At 35.5% G+C, this 12,527-nt stretch overlaps 1 protein-coding gene across 16 annotated transcripts in view; it reads right to left on the bottom strand.

Annotated features, from left to right (window-relative positions):
• Positions 1–12,527, bottom strand: part of REXO5 (RNA exonuclease 5) — a 64,390-nt gene that overhangs the window by 30,392 nt on the left and 21,471 nt on the right. For all 16 annotated transcript variants that reach the window (XM_064592748.1, XM_064592750.1, XM_045875094.3 and 13 more), the window contains exons 12-15: positions 12,316–12,419; positions 11,457–11,577; positions 1,951–2,055; positions 1,311–1,448 (exon numbers count right to left, since the gene is read on the bottom strand). In XM_064592748.1, the coding sequence (XP_064448818.1) occupies positions 1,311–1,448; positions 1,951–2,055; positions 11,457–11,577; positions 12,316–12,419 (468 nt within the window). The remainder of the gene's footprint in view (positions 1–1,310; positions 1,449–1,950; positions 2,056–11,456; positions 11,578–12,315; positions 12,420–12,527) is intronic.

Here is a 12,527-nt window from a genome sequence, read left to right as displayed (position 1 = left end):
TTTAACCCAGCAATTGCACTTTGGGTATACACCCACAAGAATTAAAAACAGAGACTCCAATGGATATTTGTACATCTATATTCACAGCAGTATTATTCAGAATAGCCAAAAAATGGAAACAATCCAAATGTTCATCAACAGATGAATGGATAAACAAAATGTAGTACATCCCCACACAATGGAATATTGTACCTGTCCTTGAAAAGGAATGAGATTCTGACACATGACACAGCATGGATGAACCTTGAAGACATTCCACTAAGTGAAATAAGCCAGACACAAAAGGACAAGTACTATATGATTTCACTTACAGGATGTGTATAACAGAGTAGTCAAATTCATAAAAACAGAAAGCACAATAGTGCTTACCACGCCTAGGGGACAGGGACTGAAGAGTTATTGTTTAAGTGGTACAGAGTTTCAGTTTGGGATGATGAAAACTTTCTGGATACATTCCAAGACCCCCAGCAGATGCCTGAAACCACAGAGAGTACTGAACCCTATAAATACTATGTCTTTTCCTACAGGTTTTTGTATTTGATAAGGTTTAATTTATAAATTAGGCACAGTAAGAGATTAAAACAATAACAAATAATGAAATAATTATAATATACTGTAATAAAGTTATGTGAATGTGGTCTCTATCTCAAAGTATTCCACTGTACTTACCCTTCTTGTGATGATGTGAGACGATAAAATGCAGTAGGGTGAGTGACATACACAGGCATTGTGAGGTAGTGTTAGGCTACTGATAACTTTCGGATGATACGTCAGAAAGAGTATCAACTGCTTCTGAACTATGAGTAACTGAAACCATGCCTAAGGGGGTACTACTATACTTAGTAACACAGAACTGTATATTTAAAAAGTTAAAACAAATTTTACATATATTTTACCAAAAAAAGAGAAAAAAAACCCCAAGACTTATAGCAAGAGGTTATAGTCCCCGGACATATACTTCCCATCCCTTAGGTCCATCTTCCCAGGGAATCTATTTCTATTTTTAGATATAAGAAAGACATTAATAAAAGATTCAGAGAAAGCACATTTTAAACATCCAGGATTCCATACTTAGGTCACTTTTAAAAATGGCAGATTTCCTGATTCTCAAAACAAAACAGAGAATCTGGCAATACTGGGTACATATCCTTGTGAGTTAAGAACTGTTTCATCAAACAGCATGACTCATACTCCAGTTGGTGACAGTCAAGCTCACATCACTAATACTTGTTATGTGAATGGCCCCAGGAGGCATCTGAATTTCCAACACTAATCTAGAGGTGAAAATCCAAGTTTTATCATCTCATTACCTGATGGGTTTCAAGAACAAGAGTCATTGACCGGATTGGGCCAAAGCTCTTAAACAGCCTTTTCAGAGCCCTGAGGTTGCAATTTTTGCTAAATGGCCCAGCATAAACAGTTGACATCTCTGTCCACTTGATTCTCATCTACAAGAAAAATAGAATACAGTGAGAAAGTGAATGTGGTAAGAGAATTAAGTCAAATCTAAAGAAAACATGAGACAAAACATGGGATAATTCTGGTTTAAGAAATTTCTCAACACAAACACTTGCTGAATATACAAAAATTTGTATACAGGGATTTGACAACTGCATTATTTGGAATAGCAAAAATTTATAAAGCACCAATGATGAAAATAATAGGTATATAATACAGGGGAATACTATACAGCCATTAAAAACAAGGGAAATAAGATCATGACTGACATCAGAAGATGTACACAATACACTGCTAAATGAAAAAGTTGCCAATTAGTATACATAGTTTGATGCCCATTTCTATAAAAATGTATTTTCTAAAATATTAATAAACACATAGAAAAAATCTGAAGAAATACAGAACAAACTTATTAAAATATGCATTACTTTCATTAATGCAGGGAGATTATAACTCATTAAATAAATCCTCTAGCACAACTCATTTACTTACCCTCTTGTTCATCTCCTCAGTGAGGTTGGGTGAAAAGGGTTCAAAAGAGAACTGGACAATGCTGAAGGGAAACAGGGGGATTTCCACTCTGGCCTGCTCAAGAACCTGCAGAGAACAGCAAAGTCTGAATGAGGCAGGAACCTAGTGGCTTCTGGAGGTGAGCCATAATAATATAAACAAGGTTGCCCTTTTACCCATATTAAAAAGCAATATAGGGCTGACTTTAAGGTCTGGAAGAAAATGGTGATCCTAGAATACAGTAAAAAGAGCTGGTAAAATCACATAGAACCTATGCCTTTAGCATTACTAAGAAAAAGAGACTACTAGAAGCTTCAAATTACCTCTAAGAAGTAAGTTAGATTCTAACAGAACTCCCACCATCTTATACTGTTAAAGTCTGTTAATAAAGACAGCAAGAAGAGGAGGTTTAAAAGACTCTAGAAAGAAATCAAGATGCATGGAAGACTTAGATGAAGTACAAATAAAATTACCCCCAGAAAGAAAAAGTACAACCAAATGCCAAAATAACAAACACAGGTCACAACTTTCATATTTCACAGCACTTGATTATAGGGAAGAGGGTTGGCAGCCTCAGAGAAATGCTCTGGAAAAGAATAAAGTATATAGGGAAGAGATATTGCAGGGAAGGGAAAGAAGGAAATAACAACCCCCCACCCCCCAATCTAACCTCACACAATGCAACCCAGAAGAAACCTCCCACACTGGGGATTGTCCCTTGGACAGAAACACGAGTGGACCTTGTATTCAATATTTTGGCTTGTCTTGAAGCTGCCTCAGGAACTAGTTTCTGTCTCAAACTTGACTCAAAGCACTTGATGGCACTGGAAGCATTGTTTGGAAACTCCTGAAAAGGAGTGATGTCAGCAAGGTCACAGACTAGGAAGCTTCAGGCCCTCATTCCTCCATAGACACCAAGTTAACAACAACAAAGAGACCAGAATACCAGTTTGCAAGAACTCTAAAGACCAACTGAGAAGCAACAGCACCAAGACGAACAAAAAAACCCAAAGAATTCCAGCAAAAGGAAAGGAAAATATGCAGAGTTTTGTGTGCCCACCTATGTTCCTCCCCTATCCTTCCTACACTTGAGATCCTCCCTCTGGATGGAAACAGAAGAGGGGACTCTGCATCCAATATTATGGCTAGTCTGGGGTTGCCTGAGAGACTAGTTTCTGTCTCACTTGACTAGAGCACTAATGGGATAGGCAGCCTTGTTTGGAAGCCACTGAAAACAAATGCTATCATCATAGCACATTAGAGCTGCAGTTCCACAGGCAGATGTCAAAGGGAGCAAGAGATTATAAGCACTGAGAAGAAACAAACAAGCTCCCTAGGGAATCTAAAAGTACACACACAGGCTCAGAGAACATACATCCTCAAATTGGTTAGAGAGGTCCTGGAACCTCCAGCTGGGCTAATCAGTGAAAGTCTTCTGTTCCATGATGCCAGGTTATAACGAGGGGACAGATAGTTGTTTCTTTCAAATGATTAGGTCTCAATAAAAAAGATCACAAGGCATGCAAAGAAATAGGGAAAAATGGCCCAAAGGAACAAAATAACATTCCAGAAATCTAACCTAAAGAAACACAGAATGAACTAAAAGAGAACAAAGACAATTAATTAATGGACTCAGGAAAATGATGCATGAACAAAATGAGAATATCAACAAAGAGCAGCTATAAAAAATGACCCAAACAAATTCTGGAGCTGGAAAACACAAGTGAATTGAAAAATTCACCAAAGGGGTTCAACATCAGATTTGATCAGGCAGAAGAAAGAATTAGCAAACATAAAGACAGATCATTTGAAATCATCGATCAGAGTAAAAAGAAAAAGGAATGAAGAAACATAAATAGATCCTAAGATGGGACAACGTCAAGACCAATACACATATAATGGGATCCTGGAAGAAGAGAGAAAGGGACAGAGAGCTTATTTGAAGTAATAATGGCTAAAAACTTCCCAAATCTGAGGAGAGAAATGAACATGGAAATTCAAGAAGCTTAAAGAACTCCAACCAGGATAAATCCAATAAATCTAAAGAAGCCCACACAAAGACACATTACAATCAAACTGTCAAAAGTCAAAACCAAGGAGAGAATCTTGAGAACATCAAGAGAAACGCAACTCATTACATACAAGGGAACTTCCTTAAAATTATCAGTGGACTTATCAGCAGAAATCTTCTTGCAGACCATAGGAGTGGCATGATAGAGTCAAAGTGTTAAAAGGGGAAAAAAAAATCAAGAATACTGTAGCCAGCAGAACTCTGCTTCAAAAATGGAGAAATTAAGATTTTCCCAGATTAAAAAAAAAAAAAAAAAAGCTGACAAAATTCATTACAACTAGACCTGATCTGCAAGAAATGCTAAAGGGAGTCCTTCAAGATGAAAGAACATTAGACAACAACATGAAGCCACATGAAAACAGTTTCCAGGAAAGGTGAACATGTGAACCAATACAGTAACCTCTATGAAGGTAATTTTGATGTATAAGTTTAATTCTTATTCAAAACTTAAATGACAAAAACATGAATAACTATATTCCTATGTTAATGAATATACAATCTATATAGATGTGATTGAGTAATTATTCAATGAATATCTACTTACTCACTTTCAAAATCTAATTTACTGGTAACCTTTTCTTTCTTATTTTTTTATTTTTTAATTTGAGTATAGCTGACACACTATTAATTACATTAGTTACATTAATACATTATACATTAATACATTACATAGTTACATTAATTTCAGGTATACAACAGTGATTCAACATCTCTATACATTGTGCTATGCTCACCACAAGTGTAGCTACCATCTGTCACCATACAATGCTATTACAGTATCACTGGCTGTATTTCCTATGCTGCACCTTTATATAAAGGTGCAATTTATGACATCAGTAACAAAGTGGGGGGGTGGAGCTTATAAAAGTTCAGTTTCTGTATGCAGTCGAAATAAAATTGTTATCAGCTTAAAACAGAATGTATAACCTTAAGATGTTTTATGTAATTGCAATAACTAAAAGGAAAATATTTATAGAATATAATACGCAAAAGGAAGTAAGAAAGAGAAAATTATGTCACTACAAAAAAATCAATGAAACACTAAGGAGGACAGTAGAGAGGAAAAGAGGGACAAAAGCTACAAGATATACAGAAAACAAAATAGAAATAGTAAGCCCTTCCAATTTAGTAACCACTTTAAAAAAGTATCAGCAAACTGAATTCAAAAGTACATTAAAAGGATTATACATCATGACCAATGGGATTTACTCCTGGAATGCAAGAATGGTCCAACATAGGAAAATCATCCCACCTTAATGGAAAGAAGGACAAAAACCACAACAGCATCTCAATTGATGCAGAAAAAGTATCTGACATGATTCAGCACTCTTTCATGATAAAAACACTCAACAAACTAGTAACAGAAGAAAACTACCTAACAGAATAAAGGCCATATATGAAAAGCCCACAGCTAATATATTCAAAGGTGAAGGGCTGAAAGGCTTTTCTCTAAGACAAGAAACAATGATGCCTGCTCTTGCCACCTCTATTCAACACAGTATTGGGAGTCCTAGCCAAAGCAACTAGGCAAGAAAAAGAAATAAAAAGCATCCAAACTGGAAAGAAAGAAGTAAAATTATCTTTGTTCACCTATGAGATGTAGAAAACCCTGAAGATTGCACAGAAACACCGTTAGATAAATGACTTCTTCAAAGTTGAAGGATATACAATCAAGACACAAAAATCAATTGTGTTTCTATATACCAAAATGAACAATCAGAAGAGGAAAGTAAGGGGGGGAAAATCTCATTTACAAAAGCATCACAAAAGAATAAAATTCTTAGACATAAACCTAACCAAGGAGATGAAACACTCATAATGCTAAAAACTACAAAACACCGCTGAAAGAAATTAGAGATAATAAATAGAAACATTCCCATGTTTACAGAAAGGAACACAATACCATTAAGATGTCAACAGTACCCAAAGCAACCTACAGATTCTATGTAATCCCTTTTAAAATTCTAATGTCATTTTTCTTCTACTGTCAGGTTTTTTTTTTTTTTAGAAATAGAAAAAAAAAATCATCCTAAAATTCTTACGGAATCTCAAATAATTTTGAAAAGAAGAACAAAGTTGCAGGACACAAGTTTCCTGATTTCAAAACATATTAAAAAGTTACACTAGGGTGCCTGAGTGGCTCAGTTGGTTAAGCGACTGCCTTCGGCTCAGGTCATGATCCTGGAGTCCCAGGATCGAGTCCCGCATCGGGCTCCCTGCTCAGCAGGGAGTCTGCTTCTCCCTCTGACCCTCCTCCCTCTCATGCTCTCTGTCTCTCATTCTCTCTCAAATAAATAAATAAAATCTTTAAAAAAAAAAAAAAAGTTACACTAATCAAAACAGTATGGCAGTGGCATACAGACATATAGACCACGGAACAGAACAGATTTCAGAAATAAACCCTTGTGTATATGGTCAAATGATTTTTGACAAAAGTATCAAGACCATTCAATGAAAAAGCATAGTCTCTTTAACAAAATGGTACTGGAAAAACTGGATATCCACATGGAAAAGAGGGAAGTTGGAACCTTATCTTACATATATATAAAAATTAAGCCAATATAGATTAAACACCTAAAAGTAAGATCCAGAACTAGAAAACTCCTAGAAGAAAACATAGAGTTTTGAAAAGCTTCATAATATTGGATCTGGCAATGATTTCTTAGGTATGACATCAAAAGCATAGAGAACAAAAGCAAAACAGACAAGTTTTCAGTTCATCAAAACACACAATCAGCAGAGTGAAAAGGCAACCTATGGAATGAGAAAATGTCTGCAAATCATATATCTGACAGGGAATTAAAATCCAGAATATATAAAGAATATACAGAATATAAATATATAAAGAACTCCTAAAACTTTAACAAAAACCCAGTTTGAAAATGGGACTTGAATAAACATTTCTTAGAAGATTATATACAAATGGCTAGCAAACCCAAGAAAAAAAGGAGGTTCAACATCACTAATTACCAGATGACCATGAGGTATCACCTCACACCCATTAGGATGGCTACTATCAAAAAAAAAAAAAGGAGAAAAGTAAAAGTGTTGGCAGAGATTTGGAAAAGCTGAAATTCTTACGCACTTTTGGTAGGAGTATAAAAAATGCTGCAACTACCATGGTGAATACTATAGTAGTTTCTCAAAAAATTAAAATATCTTTAAAAAATAACTATTTAGTTGCACCTGGGTGGTGCAGTTGGCTGAGTGTCTGACTCTTAGTTTCGGCTCAGGTCATGATCTCAGGGTCTTGAGATGGAACCCTGCATCAGGCTCTGCACTCAGTGCAGAGCCTGCTTAAGACTCTCTCCCTCTTCCTCTGACCCTCCCCTCCTAATCTAAATAAATCTTAAAAAAAACAACAACAAAAACTAAAGCAAAATAACAACATGTAGAAGTAAAATGAATGATGGCAACAATGGCACCAAAGCTAGGAGGGGAAAATGCAAATATATGGTTGTAAGGTTCTTATATGTGAAGTGGTATATCATTATTAAGGTATTAAGGTAAGGATGGTAATTAAGGTAAACTATGATAAGTTAAAGATAGACTATAAATCCTAATGCACCCACTAAAATAACACAAGGAATCAGTTAATACACTGCCAAAGGAGATAAAATAAGATCATAAAAAAATACTTCATTAACTCAAAAAAATAAATAAATAGAAAAAAAAAAGAGATGGGACAAATAGAAATCATAGCAAGATAAGAGACTTAAACCTAACAACATCAAATAATCGTATTAAATGCAAATAGCCTAACTACTCCACTTAAAAGGCAACAATTGTTGGATTGAATAAAAATGCAAAACCTAACTGGTCACTACAAGAAACCCACTTTATTTTTATTTATTTATTCAAGAAACCCACTTTAAATATAAAGATATAAATAGACTAAATGTAAAATAAAAAAATATATACCAGGTCAACAATAAACAAAAGGAAGCAGGAGGGGCTATATTAACACCAAAGTAGAAGTCAGAATAGAGGGGAGCCTGGGTGGCTCAGTCAGCTAAGCGTCTGCCTTCAACTCGGGTCATGACCCTGGGGTCCTGGGATCAAGCCCTGCATCGGGCTCCCTGCTCAGTGGGTAGTCTGCTTCTCCCTCTCCCTCTGCCTCTCCCCCTGGCTTCTTCTCTCTCTTACGCTCTCACTCTCTCAAATAAATGAATGAAGTCTTTAAAAAAAAAAAAAAGAAAAGAAAATGTTTCCAGGGATAAAGGAGGCCTATTTGTAATGATAAAGGGGCCAATTCATCAGGAAAACATAATGCATAATGTTTATGTGTCTAATAGGAAAGCTTCATTATACATAAAGCAAAAATTAACGAAAACTCCAAGAACAAACAAATCCACAATTATAGTTGGAGATTCCATCTCTCAATAAATTTAAAAGGATTCAAGTAATTCAAAGGACATAGTACATTCTTTTTTTTTTTTTCAAAGATTTCATTTATTTATTTGACAGAGAGAGACACAGCAAGAGAGGGAACACAAGTAGGGGTAGTGGGAGAGGGAGAAGCAGGCTTCCTGCTTAGCAGGGAGCTCGACACGGGGCTTGATCCCAGCACCCTGGGATCACGACCTGAGCCAAAGGCAGATGCTTAACAACTGAGCCACCTATTCATTCAGTTCAGAATTCTTAATTTTCCTTTTGATTTCTTCTTTGGCTCATGGTTTTTTAGAAGTGTGCTATTTATTTTCCAAATAATTAGGGATTTTCTTGAGATATATTCCTGATTTCCTAAATTCTCTATCGTCCAAGAATGTACTTATGTCTGGGCGCCTGGGTGGCACATATCTTGTGCTAGAAAGGAAAATGCTCAAAAAAATTATGGGTCCATGTCACAAGGACAAAGGAGCCAACTTGAAGGGGCTACCACTAGCCAAATCTGTGAAGTTTGAAAACCAAAACAATTTAATACAATCATAAATTATAAACCAGTGAACTAAACAGGAATCCATGAGACCACACAGAATGAATGAATGAATAATAAAGGAAGGACTCTTCCTTTTGTTGTCCATCTGTCCTTTATTTTTATACAACTACATATTTATTTATATAAAAATATATATAAATATGTATTTGTATAAAAATAATACATATATTTTAGCAGCATACCTGTTTTTATTTTTTTTGTATATTTTATCCATAGAACTTTTATAGAGTCAAAATTTTAAAACTTAGAGAAGGAAACAGCAAAGTAATTTGTGGCCCTTATTTTTAGCTGATTCATTTTGCTATTTTTACATTCAATATTTAAATTTGTGCACATGCACACCAATTTCTCTAGAAATTTTTCCTGCTTGCATCTCAGACTTTCCTTCTTCCTTAAATGCATCCTTTTAAAACTTTTTAGTAGAGTTTTTTGGTCATAAAATGTTCTTCTTTATCTGAAAACATACTTATTCCACTTTCATTTTGAAACAGTTTTGCTGGGTAGACTTTTGTAAGTTGAAAGTCATCTTCGTTGGGACTTGGAAGAATGCTTTCACTGTCTTCTGATTCCTGTTGCTGCTGTTGAGAAATTGGCCGTTAATCTATTTGTTGCTCTTTGAAGGTGATTTTCTTTTCTCTGGCTTGCTACCAATATATCTATTTGTTTGGGAGGTAATAAATACAGTTTCCCTGCAATATGTCTAAATGCAATTTATTAATTTTTTTTAATGTGATTCCTTATTATATTTATACTGCTTGTAATTCACTGGGCCTCCTGAACCTGTGTTCACATAGCTCTGGTTAGTGGAAGAGGTATCCTTTCTCCTGTTCAAGAAACAGTAATCCAGAGGATGTCACTTCTTCTACCTTCCTAGGAATTCTTTATTATTTATTTACACTCTGTTATTCTGTATCTTCAACTCTCCCTTTCTCCCGGCTCTTTCCCCAGCGGCTTCTAGCGCTTCCTTCGAGAAAATGAAAACAGTAATAAAAAAAGCATGGAGATAATAGAAGTCGCTGACATACTCTGTTGAATGTGGTCCCCTCAGCTCCATCCCTTAAGAAGAATCTCCACACTCGCATGCATCCTCAGACAAGGTATTCCATGTTGACAGATCTCTCGCCTCCCACAAAAAATCAGTACTCTTGCTTATAGACTGTTGAACTAACAACTAGTAAATAGGAAGGAAGTGCTAGAGTTGGAAACCATCATTGTGCAACCATCAGGTAGGAATCAACAGTTTTTGCTAAATATAAGAGGGGAATTTTTGATGAAAAGCAGGATTGGTGGTATTCTTAAATTATCTCCTCATATTACTTATTAGAAGGGACAAAAGTAGTAAATCTACAGTGGAGAAAGCAGACAATATCTTGTTAAGGTCATCAAAATAAACAGCACAAAATAAAGAACAGATGGACAACATGTGCCTCTGAATGTGATACACTGAAAAGGAAACATGATTTACAAGTATTTTGGTAAAGAATGCATAACCTGTGTCTAATCATGGGGAAACAAACCCATAATGAGGAACATTCTGGGTGGGGTGCCATGCAACATGTATTACTTAAAATTACCATGAAAGACAAAGAAAGGTCAAGGGATGTATCCAGATTAAAGGAAACTAAAAAGATAGGACAACTAAATGCAATATGTGACCCTAGTATAGATACTGTTCTGAAGCAAAAAGAAATGCTAAAGGACATTACTGGGTCAACTAAGAAAACTGGAATACAGATGAAATTAGAGAAAGGTACTGTATCAATATTAACTTTACTGACATTTATTACGGTTATGTAAGAGAATATTTCTATTCTCAGGAAATATACACTGAAGTATCTAGAGGAAAAGGGCCATGATCTATGAAACAACCAAATGGTTTCAAAAATAAAATGTCATATAGAAAGAGGAAGATAGAAATAGCAAGGGAGCATAAGCATGCCAGCACACACACAAATAAAGCAAATAGGGCAGAACATTAACCGAAGATGAATATAGATAGAAGGTATATACCACCATTCATGCAAGTTTTCTGTAAGTTTGAAATTCTTTCCAGATAAAATTAAAATATATAGAGAGATCTTCTGAATAAAATGACCTAAGTTCATGCTGCAATTCATCCCTTCAACTTTCACATACAGCAATAATAGATAAAATTTAAGAAGAGAAAACCAAAAAAATAAAGTCAGGCTAAAATTTAACTAAGATAAACATCTCTGTAAGCCAGAAAAAGAACAGAAATTCAAAGTTGTGTGCAATACCAAAGGTGGGGTCTGCAAGCAGACACTGGTAGCTGACAGTTCTGCTCCGGTGGGGTAACTGGGACTAAAAGTGCTCCATATAACGTGAGACAAAAACCAGACTTGATAATGATAGCCAGGGTTGTTGATGAAAAAAAGCTTGACGCTTAGCATGAATTGCAAAGGGCTACATTCCCGTCTGCTTTGAGCACAACCTTCAAAGAGACAGCAGGTCACTCACCTCTTTATTTGAAAGGCACTTAATAGTTTGACAGTTTCCGGCAGAACAAAGTTCACTAGTTTCTGCTTCCCGGGTCAAGAAAAGGAGCTTCTGACCCATTAAGTCCAAGCATTCTAAAACACTGTAAAGAAGTAGAAGAGATCAAGGGAAGAACAACAGTTTCCCTAACCTAAGACTTACTTCTCTTACTTGCACTGTCTAAATAAGGTAGCCACTAGCAACATGTGGCTATTTAAATTAAAATTAGTATCAAATAAAATTACAGTTCAGTTCCTCAATACGCATTAGTCACACGTACTGTATTGTGTGGACCTTACTGGACAGCACAGATCTAAAACAATTCCATCACTGCAAAAGGCATAATGGACAGTATTGCTCTATATTTAGGGGAAGAAAGGATAAACATGAAAAATACTCAAAGCTCTCTAACAAGTTTATATTCTAACGATCTGACACATTTATTATGGTGTGCTGATGAACTCCTTCCAGGCCTGTTTTTTGTTCTTCCCTAATCTGGGCAATACATCAAGGCTATAGGTGACTCTTCTAATCAAAATACTCACTAGTTTATCATCTCCCCTAATGCTACTTAGTTCACTATATTTCAATGTCTTCCTTTTTGGTAAAAGAGTTAAGACCAGTCACTACATTTAGAAGATAAGAAAAACAAATAGGTACTATTTAGGGTGGAAGGTAAGGGTATTTTTCCCTCCATGGTTTTTGTGATGGTAGAATGTTACTCATACTATTGGTAAACACTTCTCAACAGACTCAAAAAAGGAAAAAAAAATTCACAAGTTGTGTAAATAAGAAACCAGACACTCTCTTTTTGTTCTTGTTTAGAACTGAAAAATATTACCTTGTGTTTGGCTGATAAACTATTTCTGCTGTATTTCTCAGCTCTTGGCCTGCTGCTAACAATTCTTGGTGACTAGCTAGTGCCTCCAGATTTAGTTCTGCAATCTTGAAGAAAATAAAGTGGTAAAAATCATCTAATTCCCTACAAAGCATTTGAGTTTTAAAGTAAAATAAAACACCAAAAAGCAAAAAAATCCAAGAAAAGCCCACTCA

This window comes from Mirounga angustirostris, unplaced genomic scaffold (assembly GCF_029215605.1).
Source record: "Mirounga angustirostris isolate CCGP_5_RB_7025 unplaced genomic scaffold, mMirAng1.0.hap1 SCAF_5, whole genome shotgun sequence".
Classification (NCBI taxonomy): Eukaryota; Metazoa; Chordata; class Mammalia; order Carnivora; family Phocidae; genus Mirounga; species Mirounga angustirostris.
Note: the sequence above shows the minus strand (reverse complement) of the source record. Positions and strands in the feature narration are given on the sequence as shown.